Genomic DNA, 20,975 nt, shown 5'->3' on the forward strand with positions numbered 1-20,975 from the left:
CAGGAAGCCTGAGCAAAATCCTGGTGAGGACTTTTACTTTCTGAACCTGGATTTGACACCTCTGCCTTTCATTCATCCCTCCATCCTCCCAGTGAATCCCATTGATTTTCTCCCTTAATTTTCAAGCTATACATCAAACTTGGTGAAAAGACACAATAACTACCTCATGCAACAAATTGCATTTCATACTGGTTCAGCACCCAGCCAAACCACTTCACCCAGTCACAGTCCCTCATCACATCCACCAATTACAACCCCCAATCACCTCCACCAATAACAGCCTCTAATCACGTCCACCAATCACAGCCCCCAGATCACAATTGCCCACCTAATAGTAAGACACCTTCACCTGTGCTTCACTTCTCCACCCCTCCTTAATTCTGCAGTTCCCTACTCATGATGCATTGCATTTGCCTGCTACAGATGAACACATGCTGTATCCTTGAAGACACCATCGCCACTGGAGTAATCTACTCTGCCATATTCTCAGAGTCAATCTTAGTGTCTTTTGTTTTTGTTTCTCTGTTATTTAAATCCCTCTTGTTTCTGGCTCACATGTCTTATTTGCTGTCTGTTAAGAAATCTCACACAGGTTTTAAAGGGTTAAAGCCTAATGGTTTAATTACCTAATTTGTTAATTTGTTAATGGTTTAAACCTAATTTGTTAAAACCTAATGGTTTTAATATCTGTGGATTCAAAGCCAATTGTCTAAAAGTCTGTGACTTTAAAGTCTGTGGTTTAAGGCCAGTGGTTTGAAGCTTTAAAGTGGAAACAGCAGGGAGAATGGACAGTCAAGCAGGCACATCCAACTCCTGAACCAAAGAAGGCTGCGCTTGTGGGAACTCGTCTGTGCCGGTGATCTGTCTGGTGACTCACCTTCCTGAGACTCCTCCTCCATCAAACACAACATCTGCATCTAAAGACAGCTCAGAGCTCATTCACTATCGATGGATCGAAAAACCCCACCCTCCTGCGGAACTCTGAATGAGAGCTGAAAGAGAGGGGGAGGAGAGAGTCATGCAGTTATCTGTGATCATGTCACAGACTGAACCCACTCACTGATGGATGGATGCATGCATGGATGGATGGATTTATTAATGGCTGGATAAATGAATGAATGAATGAATTCTTACCTTATTCTTGCCTTATTTCAAGCTTCTGTGAGGATCCTAGCAAAATGAATGTATTTTTAATACTAGAATTTTTTTCAAATCAGTTACACCCTCCATGCATAACCCTTCCATTTGTGCCGAGAAACCATGTCACTCTGAAGATTTACTAGTGGGAATCTGAATTACACAGCATTATTCATGGTATAACATTAGACACAGCTTACACAGATATCAGAACGTGGTAAAGGCGTCCTCAGAGCAATATGCTCTAGAGCACCTTTAACTTTAATAGGTGGTAGAGGCACTGAATGGGCGGTAACGCACATTACACGGGAAAAGACGACAGCATGAAGAATCTAAGTATGTGCAGCGTGTTCAGAAGGGGCCAGGGTGAGAGAGAGAGAGAGAGAGAGAGAGAGAGAGAGAGAGAGAGAGAGAGAGAGAGAGAGTGAGAGGGTCTGATTTGATCTTCACAGCATAAGGATAAATGTCACACTTGGTGTGATGCATACATTTTTCATCTGCTCCTTTATTTCACAGCTCAGATATGTGTGTCAGAATGCCAAGCGACTCCTGCTCGAGCTCGTGCTTAATGAGGAGAGGAGGTGTTTTCTTACCGCATGTTGGGCAGTGGCTCTTGTTCGAGTAAACACACCGCAATACTGTCATACTATCAGTAAAGAATTTACCTTCGTGTTGTTGTAGGAATCAATAAGGAAATTATTATCGTGTGGAAAATGTGACACTACGTATTGATTTGTTTTATGAGTCTCGGTGCAGATAGAAACTGGATATTTTACCCTTACTCTCCTTGATGCCCAGGGCACTGCACTCTTTGCATAAAAACACATACAATTCATGATTTGCAAGTAAAATTACTCATTCCTAATAGAGCATGTTTTACGATCATCAACTTAATTGTAACTATCTCTACGGCCTCTGTGCTAGACTGTAAAACTCCGCAGGAATGTCTGTGTGGGAGTCTTCGCGCAGGAAATCATTTTAAATGTTCGTGGCTCTTTAAATGCGTTTATGTTCTCCAGGGTCCGATTATTCATGCATCGCTTGCCAATATCTTTGCATATGAAGGCCTAAGTAGCACATTGTTTGAGCCAGGGGGCAGGGGCGCATTGTCGAGAGAGCCGCCCGAGAGAAAGTCCAATATTACGAAGCACGGAGAGCAAACGGCGCGCTACATGTGCAGCGTTGGGGCTCCCGCCGGTCTGGCTGTGGGCGTCGTTACCGACGGATAGTGAAGGAACGTGGGAGCCGTCATCTCTAAACCACATTTGCGGGGACCAGCATCAAGGCTGACAGTAACTCTGTCGTTTTTAGCACAGCAATTACAAGTACTGTGATTATGTTCATTTAAATATCACTTTTTAATAGATGCCTTCATCAGATTGCTGCTTCTAGTGATCAAATATTTTTCGACATCTAAGTCGTTGGGTCTGGACGGGAATTTAGGAGAGTATGTAATCGGGTGAAAACAAGCTGGTCACCAAGTCGGATATTTTTTGTATTTCTCTTGTACTCTGGATGAAAAACGGATTCTTTCGTCGGTTAAAATATGTTCTGATGGATTAATGAGTGAAAAACAATTTTGACTTATTTATAGATAATAAACTCTGCTTTGCCGGAATTTGTGGGAAATCAACAAATGTTTTTTTTTTTTGTGTGTGTGAGTGTGTATGTAAAATATCAACGTAGTTTCGCTATTTTCAACTGTTGTAATGTAATGTCTAGCCGTTCTAACGTTAATGTAACGCTGATGCCAAGTCGTTTTATACTGACAGTTTTCTTCAACGGAAAAGATCAAAACAAATAGCGGTCTCTCGTGCCTGGCTGTCTTCCACGCGCCCTGAGAAATGGAGACGGTTTAAGCCTTTGGACTGTAAGTGACAAACGGCCGCCGAGCTTTCCCTGAGCTCACTGAAGAAGTTGGGAAACAGTCAAAGCGAGCGCGACTGCCTGCACACCGCGGAAATCACCACAATAATGGTCTGTGCTTCTGAAGTCGCCCGGAGCCAGGAGTCCGCACACCAGGCAGGCTAGGAAACCCGCGCGAGCGCCCTCGTACCTGAAATGAAGGAAGATGCTTCTGTGTGACCGAGGCGTTCAGATGATGATCACCACCGTGGGGGCATTCGCTGCGTTCAGTCTGATGACTATCGCGGTAGGAACAGACTACTGGCTGTACTCTAGAGGAGTGTGCCGGGTCAAAACTAATAACGAAAACGAGACCAGCAGGAAGAACGAGGAAGTGATGACGCATTCGGGTCTATGGAGGACCTGCTGTCTGGAAGGTAAGGAGCTTGCACCACACGAGCCCGTGATGATGAACTGTCTTATACTGTTGACCGCCGTAGCCGTGGTATTACGGTGACACGCGCAAGTCATTCACTTTAATACGTTTTCTCCATCAGTGAGGGCCGTACGAAATCCTCCTTTTAGGCGCGCTGGAGGGGATGTGCCTGTGGTTGATGTGTCACGGCCATGACTCCAAACTCGTGCCGTTTAGTTTTCAGGAGAATAATCTCAGATGTTAGAGATCTACACAGTCCATTTAACCTCTAGATTCTATATCCTTTCAACAAATTACTGTTACAGCAATCTTCACCACGTCTTGGACATAATATTTAAAATCTCAGAATTTTAACATAATTAAAATCCTCATAGTAATATCTCATAATCAATATCTCATTTTAATATCTTACACTGTATATATATATATATATATATATATATATATATATATATATATATATATATATAATATTTTATGCAGAATAAAAATAAGAATCAAAATACTTGATTTAATGCATCAGCCCTCAGTCCAGCTGCAGGTGAACAGCAGATGGAAACGTTCCTCATAGGTGAGGGGCTTCCCCCTCAGTACAGAGGGTCCTTCAGTCCCATTTGACACAAATCTGCACAGAAGTCCATTAAAAGACAGAAGAACTTTGGAAGAACTTCCTCACTCTCCTGATGGTGCAGGTAGTGCAATCTGAGGTGTGTGTCGGGGTGTTAAGCTACGTACGTGAAGAGTTTGATCTGTGTCCTGTAGAGAGTGTTAGAGGAGAACGGAAGATCAAAGTCTACTGTGTCTTACACCAAGGAGTGAGGGGGTTTACTTCAGTTCTTGTCAGTCAGTCAGTGCCTCTGGATGTTGGGGCATGGGGCAAGACCCCAGAGTGCAGCTCCACCTGGCTGTGGGGGGTGGGGCGTGGCGCTTAGGGTGGAGTACTGCGAGAACAGGCTGCACGGTGCCACACTGTCCAGTGTGAGCAGAGGCAGCTAGTGACCTTGTGACCTAGGCAAGCCTGCCTGGTGACCTTGTGACCTAAGTAAAGGAAGCTTAAGAAAAGTTACTTAAAAAATCTTCATATTACACAACAGCTATTCACAGAATTCCATCACACATTACTTTTGCAGCTCAAATGTGCAAAATTATAAAAAGATACTGCTTTCTGCCTTATTCTAAAACTGAATAAATCTAGTAGATTTACGGTTGAGGTTAGTCCATTAATGTACCTATTAATGTCTGCACATCTCCTGTGAGTCCTGTCCAGAGGATTCCAGCATGGGCATGATGCATAAACTGACCAGATTCACAAGGGATGGGATGGGTGCATACGCATGTAACAGGTCACACGTGTGGAGTTGGTCACGTGTGCAATGGCTGATGTGTTAGGCTTCATTCTGTATGAGGACATGTTGTTGTTGTGTGTTAGCATTCATGTAGGTGATGCAAATGACCCTCTGACCCCCACGTTTCCTCCTGCATGTCCGATTTAATTCCCACGCAGGGTCAAGCACTTGTTTATTGTCTGGGAACGGATGGTCCTGTCAGTGGTTGTCTGTCATACCTATGTCAGTGAAAGCTCCTCATACCCAGTCAAAACCCACTGCTCTTGTCTGACTGAGTCAAAATCTGTTCTCTCTATGATTCTGACTCTGATTTTGATTCTCCTCTAACCAAAATATCTTTTGTCCCCTTGCACTGAATCAAAACCCATACCCCCCCCCTCACACTGTCAAAACCCATATGCCTCTCACTTCACACTGAATTAAAACCAATACCCCTCTCTTCACACTGAGTAAAAACCCATACCCCTCACTTCACACTGAGTCAAATCCCATACCCCTCACTTCACACTGAGTCAAATCCCATACCCCTCACTTCACACTGAGTCAAATCCCATACCCCTCACTTCACACTGAGTCAAATCCCATACCCCTCACTTCACACTGAGTCAAATCCCATACCCCTCTCTTCACACTGAATCAAAGCCCATACCCCTCACTTCACACTGAATCAAATCACATACCCCTATGTCTATTTCCTCACACCAAGTTAAGGACAGAACTGTATAATTCAACTGAATCTTATGAAAAGAACAATGACCCCCAGTAGGTTGTTACATGGGAGGAATTCTTATTTTACTGTTGAGAGGAATGCATATTGGTGTCTGATGTTGGTTTTGGGTGAGTGTGTGCTGCTCTGTAGCTTGTAAGTATGTTAGTGAACCTGTCTGGCATCACTGTAAGATCCAGGAGAGCTCTGCTTTCTGACACGAACAGCAGCAGTAGCAGCAACCTGCTGGTTGCTGGGTCACTGTCGGCCTTTTCTGAGGACATGATGGAAAATGAGCCTAACTATTAAAATAACACTTTAGACTTCAGAGGCCATACTGAGACTGGCCCAGAGGCAGTGTGAGGACTGTGACCACAAAGGATCTAATTATGGGGAAACCTGTAGATGTTTTACTTATTTTAAAACACTTGGGGAAAAGGCACAGGAGAAGCCTGATGTAATCCACAGAAACCCCCTCCTGCTCTGAGCTTCCTGTTCATGGAGAAATGCATAGAGCATAAATTGCCTATTTAACATAGCAAAGCACAGTGTACATACTGGAAAGTGGTGTGTGTGTGTGTGTGTGTGTGTGACTGCAGTAAGGTAAGTAACTGTGTGTATTTGTGTGTGTGTGTGTGTATGCATGTGTGTATGCATGTGTGTGTGTGTGTGTGTTCAAAAATGCCACAGTGCTCTTCATGCCTGTGTCATGTGAAGCAGCTGTGTGTGTTAATCGGAGCAGGCATGCTTTACTCTAATGCTGTGAGTGTTAATCTGAGCAAGCATGCTGTACTCTAACGCTGTGTGTGTTAATCTGAGCAGGTGCGCTCTACTCTAACGCTGTGAGTGTGATTGTACACTGTCGAGATGGGCATGGGTAATTGAGGCTATGTGTGCTATGGGTGTGTTGTGGATGGCTTTGTGTAGTTGAATGTTTGCTCTGGGTCATTGTGAGTACTGTGTGTGTCTGTGAGGCTGTTGGTGGCTGTATGTGTGATGTAGGTGGTTGCCTGAGATGTAGGAGGATATGTATGTGCTGTAGGTGGTTGTGTGTGTGCTCAGAGTTTTTATGTGTCTCAGTGGTTGTGTGCATGTGCTGTCTGTGATTGTGCACGTGCTGTCTGAGGTAGTGTGTGTGCTGTCTGTGGTTGTGCGTGTGCTGTGGCTGGCTGTGCGTGTGTTGTCTGTGGCTGTGTATGTGCTGTCTGTGGTTGTGTGTGTGCTGTGGCTGGCTTTGCGTATGATGGCTGTGGTTGTGCATGTGCTGTCTGTGGTTGTGCATGAGCTGTGGCTGGTTGTGCATGTGCTGTCTGTGGTTATGGGTGTGCTGTCTGTGGTTGTGAGTGCTGTGGCTGGCTGTGCATGTGCTGTCTGTGGTTATGGGTGTGCTGTCTATGGTTGTGCATGTGCTGTCTGTGGTTATGGGTGTGCTGTCTGTGGTTGTGTGTGTGCTGTGGCTGGCTGTGCATGTGTTGTCTGTGACTGGCTGTGGTAGGTGGGTGTAAATGAAGGAATGTCTGCAGGAGGCCTGAAAAAACTCCAGGCTGCTTATCAAGGTCCTCAGCTTTCCATAATAAGCTTAGTGCCTGTGGCCACTTACACTGGTGAAATGCAATCACGCCTTATATCAGCGTTCCAACTGTGATGAGTGATGGCAGTGAACTGGAGGGTGAAGCCATGTGTCATGTGACATCTCCCCTGCTCCACACAGCCTCCTCTGTCATCCCAAGCGGAGCAGCATCATGCATTTCATCACTGTTTAGTTCACCTGGACTGGAGCTTTGGTTGTGTTTCTCCGGATGAAGTAAGGTGGGTGAGTAAAGGCGGATGAAGTGTAGTTTAGTGTAGTGGGTTTCCCCAGTGTAGGTGGCTCTTGAGATAGAGGTGCAGGCCTGTATGGGCAGGTCTCTGGGGAGGAGCTGCACTGTGTAGGCAGGTGTCGGGGAAGGGGCTGTGCTGTGTAGGAGGGTGTCAGGGGAGGGGCTGTGCTGTGTAGGCGGGTCTCGGGGAAGGGGCTGTGCCGTGTAGGCGGGTCTCGGGGGAGGAGCTGTGCCGTGTAGGCGGGTGTCAGGGGAGGGGCTGTGCTGTGTAGATGGGTTTTGGGGGAGGGACTGTGCTGTGTAGAAGGTTTTCGGGGGAGGGGCTGCGCTGTGTAGATGGGTCTCAAGGGGGCTTGCAATGTGTAGGTGGGTTTCGGGGGAGGGGCTGCGCTGTGAAGGTGGGTTTCGAGAGAGAGGCTGCACTGTGTAGGCAGGTCACAGGGGAGGGGCTGCGCTGTGTAGGTGGGTCTCAGGGGAGGGGTAGGTGTTAGGAGAGGGTCCTGCTCGGGGGAAATGCTGGACTGAAGGAGAGTGGTAGGCAGAGCACACAGCGATGATGAGAGACGAAGAGCAATGAAGAGGGAATCTTCCCTCCGGGTGAGCACCCGACCACAGCTTGTCTCATGCACTCTCATCAGACACACATGTCTCCATGGAAACCAGCCGCTCCCGCCTGGGAGTGGGGGATTGAGAAAGAGAGAGTGAAGGAGAGAGAGTGAGGGAGAGAGAGGATGATAGTCGAGGGCGGGGTAGAAAGACCCTCTCAGCTCTGTCCTTCATCCTTCATCCTCTTCCACGCAAAGGCTTATGAGGAACAAATGAAATGCATGAACATTACACACATGCATGCACACACAAACACACACACACCCATGCATACACACACACTTTCTCTCTCTCTCTCTCACACACACACACACGCACACACAAACATCATGCATGCAGGGAAATATACACATACACAGTCATGAGAATCCTACCTCCTCCTTGTCATACAGACATGGACACAGTCATACACACACACACCCACATACACACAAACACAGTTATATATGCTCACACACATACCCACACACAAACACAGTCGTCCTGATTAGCATCAGTGCTGCTCACCCTTGGTTGCTGCACACACTTTCACAGGTGTGTGTGTGTGTGTGTGTGTGTGTGTGTGTGTGTGTGTGTGTGTGTGTGTGTGTGTTCAGAGAGGACAGCCTCCTTGCAACAGAGTGACAGAGTTTTCCTTACGGCTACAGTAATGGAAGAAGCTTGTCAGTTTTTTGTACAACATCATGGAAATACAGTTTTTATCTATAAGCCAGCAGAGAGGGTTTTTCTGTTGCAATTTTAAATGAGAAGAAGAAATTAATAATGAATGGAGCTTTGTAGAAAGCTCTTTTTATAAGCTTTAACAGTTAGACAGAATTCAGCACTTTCATTCAGCAGGTTGACTTCAGTTGCCACAGTATGTTTTTGCTTGTATTATGGGGGCGTTGGATGAGGAGGGGGTATTCCACTGAGCATGCTCAGACACGAAGACTTTAGAACAGTGACAAGCCTGTGACAAACCAGTGTGTGCTAAACTTATTCTACTTCTTCCAGCTCCGGGTTTTTGTTCCACATTACAGAGCGTGTGTGTGGCGGACGCGGGTGGAGTTGCACGGGTGGAGTTGAGCGTGGGTAGTGTGCAGCACTGAAGTGGATGCAGCACTATAGCCAGCAGAGTCAGTGCTGTTTGCTCTGCTGCTTGCAGGAGTCTTTGCAAACTGGGGGCCATGCAGAACACTGCTGCTCCCTCTCTGCATACATGGTGCTGACGTGGTGGTCTGAGCCACTGGGTGTAGCAGATGGGCACAGTCCTTACTGAGCCACTACTGCCCTGCCAGCTGCCCGGGATTCTGCCCCTGGCCCCTGCACTTGCCCCTGCCCCCAGCCTCTGCTCCTGCCCCTGGCTGAGGTGGCTATTGTGAGGCTAATTATTCCCCCCCAAGGTGTAATGTTGCTTTGGGAAGTGCTGGAGACAAAGATTTGGACCAGGAGAGCTCAGCTGCTCTGCACACTCGTGTTCCCTTTAAGAACTCAAGCGCTCGCTGAAAAGAAATCAGCAGCGGGACTGTGGGGCTCCATGAAAGGGGTTATGGGAGCATTTCCCATCAGCACTGGACAGGGCAAGAAGGAGCAGAATTATGGGCTACAATGTATTTGTAATACAGTTGTTTGCTATTTATTGTGATTAAAAATTATTCCTTTTGTTTCACCAAATGTCAAATTGTGTTGCATTTATCTTGAGATCATGCAACATTAAATATAAGATAAAACATTTTTGATTGTCATTATGATCAAAATATACAATATTTTGTTTTACTGACGAAAACAAGCAAGCAATTGCCTTAGTCATTTAATACTATTAGCAAAAACCACAAGAGGAAACACTATTATTTGCAGAGTACAATTCCAAAAGGTGGTGGGAAAAATCAGCTATTCCAGAAAGTGCTGGAACACATTCCCAGTGTTCCCAGTGATCCCACAGATCTCAGTGTCTCCAGCATGCCCAGTGTAAATTACACTTATGCAGCTTGCCCAACAACTCTCCAATCTTCCCTTGGTTTTGGGGTTCAGACACACACACACAGCCCCGGCGACAGGGGGGGACAACCGGGTCTGTTGTCCCGGGCCCTAGGGCCAGGGGGGCCCATCAAAGAGCCCAGCAATTTATTTTTTATTTAAAGTCTATAATTTTTTAATCTTGAAATCTTTCATTAATATAAAATTATGTACTCATAATAAGCTCAATGGCTCAAATATATATGTTTTTTACCTATCTGCATATTTTCCATTAAGTGCATACACCCCCGCCTCCCACTGGAAAATGGTTTGATCCAGCACCGACTGTAGCCGGCCGGTATTGGCCCAACAGCGGGAAATACAGTGGTGGATAGTTAAAGTAAATACAGAAATCTGGAGCGCAGAAAAGAAAGGAAAAACATTTACCTGACGAATTTTAAAGTTGCATTGTGTTCCAGGTTTGAAAAGTGCTGGAATTTAGGGTAAAGTACTTGAAAATGCTTGAAATTGTAACTACTTCGTTTCACAACAAATAGCTGTCTGACTGAACAGTTCTCGTGAAGACGTTAAGATTGGGCGTTTTGAAAATAAACAACCATTAAATAATGTGATAAAAAGCGAATTATTTCGAATCATTTCGAGTATATGTATAAATATTTAACTTAATTAAGTTTAACGTGCTGGAAAATATTGAAATGGACCTTTAAAGTGACGTACACGTGCTTTAATTCCACCTTATAAAGGTATATGAACCCTACAAACATGACTTTGTTCATTGCGCTGAAGCGCGGCGCGCGCGAAGTTACAAAATTCGAGAGGTGTACGACCTCGCGAAACGACAGCGCGCGAGGCCTTCGCGCACGGGCGGAGCCACTGCGATTACGTCATTTTCGCGCGAACCCTCGCGCGGGGGGGGGGGGGGTACATGAATCTTTCTTGTCCCGGGCCCCAGCAAGACTGTCAACGGGCCTGCACACACACACACACACACACACACACACACACACAAATAAGTGTTTCACATTGGGGAGACTTGAGATTGGCTGCACTAGTATAAATGTAGCTGTATTAGAGATATCTAGGCTAGTTAGTATTGAGGTGTGTGTGTGTGTGTGTGTGTGTGTGTGTGTGTGTGTGTGTGTCTGTGTGTTTCTGTGTGTGTATTGTAGTGCAGTGTGCCAGTAAGAGACAACCTGCCTGGAGGAGTCTTGTTGTTTTTAAGTGTTACTCTTGAGGTAAACTAGGGATGTGGGATTTTGAGCTGCTGCTGTGTGTGTGTGTGTGTGTGTACCAGAAAAGCTACCAGAACCCTGGACATTGTGATGATGAAGCTGAATAACATAAGCTAACCAGCTAGAAGGGGATTTACTGTTAATGGACCATAGTGATATGAGGGGATGTCACTAAACATATAGCATCTGTATCTCTGTATATTTTTATTAGTATGTGTTATTGCCATGGGTATTTCAGCACTATTTATAACATTACAGTATTTATCTGTCTGTCCGTCCGCTTGTCTATCCATCTGCCTAAGCATGTTTTTGAGGACAAAAAGACAGTATATGACGTTTAATACTTTTGCATGTTTCAGATGTGCCCTGCACATAATTTTATGGAAATTACATTGCTAAGGTAGTTACGTAGCCTACGTGATTGTTGTTATTAGTCTCATCTTTACAGATGAGACTCGTGTGTCCTAAGGTTATTATTTGGATGAAATTTAGGGATGTTGATTCTGACTTTACTCAGAGCAGATATCTTTCCCGCAGGATACATGTGGGAAGTCCATTAAACATATTCATCAAATTTCGCTTTTTCAGAGCTTGTGCTGCGGCCTGCCTTTCATAAAGCTGTGTCAAAGAACCCTGCAGGGGTGTTCACACCATGTCTCTTCAAATTCTCTATTTCTCAGTACGTGCTTGTCTATGTAATGCACACTGCAACGGAAGCACGATCTTTTACCCTCCGCAACACTCTGTGTTTTTAAGCCACTCGGTTAAGTTGATAAACAGAGGTGTCAATTCCAGGTTCAGAAAGTTAGTCCTCACCAGGATTTTGCTCAGGCTTCCTGGATTGTGTTGATTCCACTAATTTTACCTGGATTGCACTAATTAGAAAATCTAGCAAGCTTTAGCAAAATCCTGGTGAGGACTTTTACTTTCTGAACCTGGAATTGACACCTCTGTGATAAACTTAAACTTTTGCACTGAGCACTGAGAATGAATGCTCTTCATCACCCAACGCTGACTGATCAATATCAAGGGAACACATGCTACCTACATGGCATAGTATACACTTCCTTCCCACATACAAGCTTAAGGTTTATCAAAAAGCAACCATGTTACCACTTTGAGGAATAAAGGCTTACCTTTCCTTACTTTGACACTCAAGATTTTGCGAATCATTGAGCTTCACTTAGCTCTTAGTATACTGCTAGCATATGCTACTTAGCTCTTAGTATACTGCTATCTTTAGATCGCGATATAACACTTAATTTGTGTCAAATCACACCCCAAGTGATCTTCAAAAGTTGGCAACCCTGGTATACTGTTAGCTCTTACTATACTGCTAGCTCTTGGTATACTGCTAGCTCTTACTGCTTAGTATTCTGATAGCTTTTACTATAGCCTACTGCTAGTCAGTATCCTAGTTAGTCTTAATACCTATGCCATCCTCCTTATCTAAATGTTCCTTTTGTTTTGTAGCAGTCAAAGCAGAATCAAGTGCACCCTGTAGCAATTCTTTGAAAGCTTTAGATTAGTGAATTGACTGGGTCTGTCTCAGTGTGTTGAGGGAATTAGAGATATTGGAGAACCTCTCTCATTCGTACTGGTGATGATAAATAGCTCAATGAATTATGCTTTCATGTTCAGTGCCTTGTTGGTATGATGAAGTCCCTTAGAGAAGAGGGATGTGAGGAAAATGTGCATGGAAAATGGAAAATGTCTTCTCGTGAGACTGCCTGTCCAACAGGAGATGTTTAAGACATGGGTTAAAGTTCTCCGTCACTACGACGGATTTCCGTCATTTGATTTTTTTGGGGAAAAAATCCGTCAAATCATAATAAACCACACGCGCGTGCGTGCTATCTTTTGTGGCCGAAATATGATTCTCACTGGCGCTCATCAGCGCTGGATGGATGACGGCGGTGTCATTTGATTGACTTGCGGGTCATTCCGCCTTCAGATTTACGGACATTATGTAGAAAAGTGACCTCCCTCCTGCCTGACGTGACCGTAGCGCGCGACTCTGTACACCTCGTGCAAACTTGCGCGAACGGCGGAGGCTAGTTGACGCGTCACATTCTTTTTGCAGTCTTGTCCGAAACGATATGTGGTAGTATAAAGAAACACCGCTCAAAAACAGGAGAATTTTAATGTTGCTATGTGTTCCAGGTTTGAAAAGTGCTGGAATTTAGGCTAAAGTACTTTAAAATGTTGAAATTGTAACTCGTTTTACAACAAATATCTGTCTGACTGAACAGTTTTCTTGCATTACGTTAACAAATACGAGCCTCTTGTAATTCCAGGAAACATGAGAGAACGTGAAGACATTAAGATTGGGTGTTTTGAAAATAAACAACCATTAAAAAATGTGATAAAAAGCGAATTATTTCGAATCATTTCGAGTATATGTATAAATATTTAACTTAATTAAATGTAACATTGAAAACGTGTTGAAATGGACCTTGAAAGTGACGTGCAAGTGCTTTAATTCCACCTTATAAAGGTGTATGAACCCTGCAAACATGACTTTGTTCATTGTGCTGAGGCGCGGCGCGTGCGAAGTTACAAAATTCGAGAGGTGCACGACCTTGCGAATCACCAGCACGCGAGGCTCTCGCGCACGGGTGGAGCCAGCGCGATTACGTCATTTTCGGCGCCCGCGCCGCCCGCACGCGCCGCGTCAAATATAATGGCTTAAACCAGGCTTAACATGGATGGTTTTGTTCTGTTTGTATTTAAAAGCTCTATCCAGTGTAATTTTTTTGTAACATACCTACTTAAAGCAGGTAATCTTACGGCTTATGTTTTTGTGAATAGTGAATTTGATAAAAACAAGAGAGCTTCATACCTTTTAAAACTCACCAGGATTCACTAAATTTGACTTGATCTTTAAATAGTTTTCTGAAGAGGACCCCCAGATTTATGTACATTTATTGCTCAGGTGTTGCATTTTGTCGCTTCATAGATTCTCTCTTCTCTCCTTACACAGGCTGTTTAGATAAATATACTTTATAAATGTGTTTATTGTGTAGAATTAGGCAAAAGAGGTCGTGTCCCAACTACACCACATTTTCAGTAATTGCTAGCATTGTCTTTTGCCAGGAAAAATTTTCAGTCAAATGAAAATTTCTTGCTTTAACCCATGGTTTAAGAGGAAGCAGCTAAAAGAACAATCACAGCAGGGATAGGCTGTCTAATAGACTTTGCTGATTCATTGAAGTTAGATCCCGTGGGCCATTCTCACAAGGGAAGATGACCTAAAGCTGAAATCTACAATCACTACATCTACATACTACTACTTTCCTGAATTTACCCATATAAACATTCTATCTATTCCAAACGTACAGCTATACCAAAGTACTTCTGACAGTTGTTAAGGTTAACCTTCATTAGAGAAACAATATATTCCAAAGTTTCTGGATTGTGGTTCTGAGGGAAGCATATTACTCTCCACATATGCAATTATAGGGTACATCAGAAGATTTGATATCACATGTGATATGCTAAGACATGGAGGTATTCTATGGCTCTACAGTGTCATTCAGCATTTCTGCGGCCACTCAAACACACTCATTTGCCACATAGACAATTCTTTCCTGAGACAAAAATTTCATGGCAGATAGATTTGGTTTTGGAATGTATGCCTACTACCACACACTTAGTTATTGGCATATCAGAAAAGAGCATTACCTTTGCTTTCCAGTAGCCAAGCTAAGCCCACTCTGCTGATTGGTGGGGACTGTGCTTTGGTTCCAACAAGGCATGTGTTCCTGGTTCTGTGATAGAAGGAGGTACTCTTAAAGCAATACTGGTTTTACTGGAGTTTTTGTGGATACTTTGATTATAACTCTTGTGACTGTTAATTGGATGGTGTGAAATCCTTAAATCTCTCAGTGGGAAGAAAAGGTAATGTTTATTTTTCCAAATTTTCCTCCTGGTTGTTTTAGTTATGGAGTTAGGTTACTGGTTGTCTTTTCCTTTCTTCATCTCATTAAGATAGAATTGTTTTTGTTTGTTACCTTCTTCTGTAAGGTTTGGCTTCAGCACTATACCACCGCCGGCCACCAGAGGGATCTAGGGGTCTAATCAGGCCAGATGACTGACACCTGCTCTGTAGCCCTTAAAAGCAGCTCACTCTTAGACACTTGTAGTTATTGGTGGAGGTTTTGGGACTTGCTCTCCTGTTGTTTCTGCCTCACTAGCTGAGAGAGCCAGTCCTTCCCCTGGCATCCTTTGTTCTTTTCTTCCTGCCCATATTAGTTTTTTTGTCCTCTTTAAGGGGACATGTAAGGTCTAGTAAAACAAAAGGCTGGACGTTTGTGAAATTCTGCTAGTTTTTTTAAGTCTCAAAAAGAGGACATGTCCAGGTAAAAGAGGATGTCTTGTCATCCTAGTTCTTGCCCCTATTGCATTCACTCACTCCCAATCTAACTCTGCTAAATCAGTAATCCGGTCCTACCTACCAAAACCTTGTGGTGGCTCACCTGGTTAAGCTCTGGTTAACCAGCATAGAGATCTGGTTGACCTCACTTCTAGGTAACCATAGTGATCCTAGTTGACCTCCCACCTCTGGGAACCATAGTGATCATGGTTCACCTCCCATGTTTCATCTTCTCCTATGTATTGCTGTACACACTCCCTTACAAAAGTGAAAACTTGTTTCCAAGTCAAAATTAGATAGGTATGTGATTTTCAGAGACTGAGAGAGTAGAAGTCAACGAAGTGTACAAGTACGCCACCCACCACCCACTGTGAGTTTCACAAGAATCAGTGATGCCAAATCTGTGTTGCAGCTTGCTAAAGTTTCCCAGTGTGCTCAAGCCTGCCAAGAGAAGATCTAGAAACGAATGGACTCTGGCTACATGGTCAAACCTGACATTGCTGAAATATCATTATCCACTGAGTCTTGGTACCTTTCTCAACACTTGGTCAGCAATAATAACCAAAAACCGAGTTGAACTCATCTGTTCCCAGCAGAATGCAGTACCTCGCTATGTCGAGCATTACAGTTATTTAGAGAAGTGTGTCAGTCACCAGGGGCATCAAAGGTATGTTCCTTCATCCGACTGTTGAACAGAAACGAACCACTTCTGCAGGTCCTGTGGGAAGCAACAAGTACACTATTCTTTAACCATCTTTCGGATGACCAGCAGTTTCTGCCGTGCAGCCTTTTGCCTCTATCAGATGAGTGCCAAAGAATGTTTCTATGTGGTTGACTGCTGCCTACAGAGTTTTCCTGCTCCTGAACAAACTAGAAGCTTTATTGGTAAGATCAGTCCTGTCCTATGAACGGGAGGACTTCAGATATGAGCGGGGCCACCTCCTGGAAGATTCCTAAGGCTGGAGTGACTGGAACTCCCATTCCCAGGTTGACCTACAGGAATTGATTTTAGGACTACGTTAGCATATCATTTTGGACATTTTGTACTACTGACATTAGTTAGTCATCCAGGATGCAACAATGTACGATAGGTGCAGTGGACTCGCTAGAGGCAAGGAGGTGGTACAGAAGCAGTGGATTAGCACCAAACCTAGAGAGCTAGGGACTTGCAACATCTACTAAATTCCTGAATTGCTATTTCCAATATGACGTTAGCATCCAGCAAGGAAGAAAAGCCTGCTTAGGGATGCTTGGGGAGTCTCCTTATAGGTCAGTAGCAGAACTGCTCAGTAAATATAAAGTAGGTCATGTTTTGTTTTATATTTTTATCTTAGTGAGACCCAGGGTACCCCTAAGAAGAGGTCCATCTATGCCCAGATTTCAGCTCTAATATATTGCCATGGAGCAGAGTGGGTGTTTGCTGAGATCCAACAATAGTATTTGATCTTTCATGTTACACCAGTTATAGCACACACAATTATTCCTAAAACAGCTGATTTCCCACAAACTCATTTTTGGATTTTCAAGTCAGTATTTTTATTTTACAGAAATTGACGCTTTGGGCTGTGCCAGTTTTAAAGTGGTCATGTTACAGAGAAGAGAAGGGTCATCATTTTCAAATGAATGACAATGCAATGTCTTCACCTAGAACTCTTAGGGAATATGTATTCTGAGTATTTTCTGATGGCATTAAGGAGAATAGTTGTGTGCCATGAAGCACATTTGACCTCCTATCAGATCAGGGTTCGAAAAGAATGACCTTAAAGCTAGTTTTCAGATTGAGTGCAGACCTACAGGCATGTCTAGTCAAGCAACAAATCAGATTCCGTTTCAACCATTCTAGTGCCCTTCATCTTGGAGACACTTTGGAGAAGGAAATGAGATTAATCAAGGGAGTACTCTGGGTCACTTAAAAATTTGAGGTAACCCATTACCCTACAAAATGTTTGCTTTGTTGAACAAACAAAACAGTTTAAGATGAATGTACTGAAGCTACTAAATTGCATCAAAGTTAACTTTGACTGAAGTAAAAAAAAATTGTTGTACTGTACAATCAGTAAAGTATTTATCTATCATGTTATAACTTTGAATGTTTCAGTAACTAAAATTTGTATTATTAAAACAAACCTTCGAGTTAGCAAAATGCAGTAAACACAATTCAGTTAATTGATTACATAAAATAGATCCTATATAAATGACAATGAAAGTGAAAGAACTAACCTTTGTCTTTATTCAGTTTTAAAATAAAAGTTCTAAACACAGGACAATTTTTATTAATCATCAACTGCATAAGAAGAACAACAAACACTGTGATTTAGTGGTTCAGATTAGCTTTTTAGGCACACAGGGATAAATGCTACAGTGTGTAAGCCATAAATAGTCATATTTGCTAAAACTGTTGTCGATATGTCCCCACAGTAGTGCATGACACAGAAGATCTGTGAAAAAAAAAGCTCTTCTGGCTCATCTACCTACCCTAATGGCATTTACAAAAACCCACCACACCTGACTCAAAACAACCAATCAGAACCAGGAGGAGTGTCTGTAATGTCAGTCACTGCTTGGGTATGCACATGCATGGCTTTAGGAGCTGTGTACAAGCAACAGTGGATAAACAACCATCAGTGAAAGAAATGGCTCTCCATCATTCACCAACAGCTGACACACCAAAGACAAGAACACATAAGACGAAAGAAAAAAAGTGAATTTAGACAAAGCCCATGATATAAAAATTATAAACATTAGTGCTGCTGTTCAGAAGCTGATGGAGCTGCAACACCTGACAGAATAAAAGGATTCAAATCTGATGCTCAATCTGTAGCTTCAGATGCTGGTTTTATTTTACAACCCTAAGATGGCAGTGGTTACACTCCATAACTATAATGTTAACATTCAATAACACATTTCTCATTGCTCTGTGATGTTGCATTTGGGCTTTCATTAGTCTGTTTCCCATGGCTACCAGTTACTTGAAAGTTGCTGAAAGAATGTTTATGAAGTGCCCAGGCAGTCGTATCAGTTTGATGTCTGTCCTGACGCTCAGAGTTCTCATAAGTGCTTTACTGTTTATTTAGCACTATTCATGACACCTTCTGTTATTAAACAAACATCTACACACTGAAATAAGTGTGTGCTAGTTGACATGAAACATATGTAATGTAATAGAACTACATAAAATTATTTACATTTTGGAGTTGGCAGAAGCATGTCTCCAGAGCAAGATAAAAAAGCTCTTAGTTGTCCACTCACAGTATCCTTAGCACTACTGGGTTAGAGCCAGAAATTCCCTTTTATATACCCTTAAATACCTTTTTATACAGTATACCCTTAAATACCCTTATGCAGGACACTTCCAGAACCCAGTGCCAGGGGACAAAGCTAGAGTTACAGTATAAAACAAAACAATGAATGAACTGCAGTGAAGAAAACAGCACAATGTGAGAATAATTGCTAAATAAGACAGGTCAAGTCTTCCTACCAGTGCCTGATTAGGTACAATTTAAGTTTTGCTTTCAAAGAGATAAGTCTTCAGTCAGCTTTTACAGAGAGCAAGGGACTGTTGTTAGAGCAGTGAATGGAAGTTCATTCCACCAACTGGATGCTAGAACAAAGAAGAGTCTTCTTGTTCCTCTTCCATGAATCTTGCAGGATCCACTTCCACTGGGTGTCCATGTTTTGCATTGGTGGGAACAATTAAAAGCTCACAGCCCTAAAACTACACAAGCTATTACATGATTCCACTACAACAACATTATCCAAAATGAAGAAAAAAGTTTTGAAAATGCTGTATTTGATGTTACCCACAATGGAAGTGCACCTGGTCAGTAGCGTGTGCAGTACAAGTTTGGTTCATACTTTAGAGGATCAAAACATTAATAAAAGAAAGTGAATATAAATGAAGGACAAGGAGTCTGGTGTCCTGACCTGTAGGTTCAGTGGTGTTAAAGGTAGACGCTTCCTGAGCATTTATACTATGAAGCATTTAAAGTAAAAGTCCATGATGCAATTTTAACACATTCATGTGGAAGACACTGAATAACTGTTCCCAGGGTTATATCGGTTGTGAGCGATGTCCATTTTTTGGTAACTGCTGTGTTATGGATTAATGCTAATGTGATTTTACTTCTATCAGTGCCAGTAGCGAACCGTGACCTTTAAACCTGGGCCCGCTACCCCCCCCCCCTCCCCCCGAAAAAAATTGTTTCCTTTCTTACTAAACTGCAATAAAGAATAAAGAAAAACAGACGACAGTACAGCTTTAAAAACGCAATAAACAATAATATCTGTACTAGATAACGTCTTAAGCAAAATAAGTTTCCAAACAAAAAAAGGTTCACAGATCCGTGGTTCTCGGAAGCGGAATATGTAAACAGCGCGCACGAGGACGTCAAAGGGATGAATCGAAACTAGCTAGCGGTGGTGCTAACGACAGCTAGCGTCGCCACAGCGGGCGGAAATTATCATACAGTTAAGCCCGCCCACTAAGAGAGAAGATATGATTGGTCAATTTTGCTGTCATTTGAAACTGGTATTGCGCTGAATTATAACTGCCAGGCCCTCTGTAAACGAACAGCAGGCGTCCTGATAGGGGGAGACACAGGCTCACAGGCTTCCACTTAACCCCTCACCTTCCAACACAGATTGAATAGACACGATTGAATAATTTATTTGCTTATATTCTTGTAATTGTTTAGATGTCAATTGTCAAACTGTAAGTAGATAAAATAAAATTGGATAATTATTTAAGAATATTTTAGGCCCTCTGAGAGGGCGTAGAGGGCCCTGACGGTTCCCCACTGATCAGTGCTGAGCTTGTGATCGTTTCCACACAAGCAGCATGCAGATAGTCAGTGGAAGTTCAGTAGTAAAGTCTTTTTCTTTTTTCTTTTATTTTGGAGAATTTTATGACTATTACTTTTGTTTTAATAGTTCTAAACTGTATTTATTTCTATGTTATTCTTTGTAAGAGTGAACCCTGTTGATTTTGAACAATTCTTTTTGATTAGTTCGACCATTTGTAGTTCACCTTTCACCTGAAGTCTTTGGAGGCATATGGTCAGTTAACACCTCATGGTCAGCTCATCTTAGTCACTCATAGGGAGCGGAGAATCCTACATCGATACGTGATCTTCCGTGTGGGGAAGGGGTTTGCATTTGTGATGTAGTCATGTTGCGCACAAGTGTTGTTATATAAGGAGAGAAATAATGGTCATAATTGTAATATATGTGAGTTGCAGATATAAACTTATATTTTCATTCATAAGGCAGTTTTTTTATTATTAAATTCAGGAGGTGGCAGACAGCTGTTCTGCTCCTGAATCTGTACCCATACTCACTCTTACTGGTGATCTGGCTGAGAGGATTCCAGCTCATGCAGAAAAGCAGTGGGGACACAGCATCCCCTTGGTATACACCACACTTTATGGTGACCTGTGCAGCTGTCTTTGAGTTGGCTTCTAGTGTTGTCCTCAAGTGTTCCATGGAGTTCTGCATGGAGGCCTTTGTGGTTTCCTTGA

The 20,975-nt window shown here is 43.0% G+C and overlaps 1 protein-coding gene across 5 annotated transcripts in view; it reads left to right on the top strand.

Moving 5' to 3' along the window:
• The first annotated feature begins 2,035 nt into the window (after window positions 1–2,035).
• The window catches only part of cacng3b (calcium channel, voltage-dependent, gamma subunit 3b), a 46,536-nt gene continuing 27,596 nt past the window's right edge, over window positions 2,036–20,975 (top strand). For all 5 annotated transcript variants that reach the window (XR_013127623.1, XR_013127617.1, XR_013127616.1 and 2 more), the window contains exon 1: window positions 2,036–3,419. Coding sequence is in view for 1 of the 5 variants with exons in the window: in XM_076995983.1 (XP_076852098.1) it covers window positions 3,209–3,419 (211 nt within the window). In the remaining 4 variants the exon portion in view is untranslated. The remainder of the gene's footprint in view (window positions 3,420–20,975) is intronic.

Source organism: Brachyhypopomus gauderio, chromosome 2 (genome assembly GCF_052324685.1).
Source record: "Brachyhypopomus gauderio isolate BG-103 chromosome 2, BGAUD_0.2, whole genome shotgun sequence".
Lineage (NCBI taxonomy): Eukaryota > Metazoa > Chordata > Actinopteri > Gymnotiformes > Hypopomidae > Brachyhypopomus > Brachyhypopomus gauderio.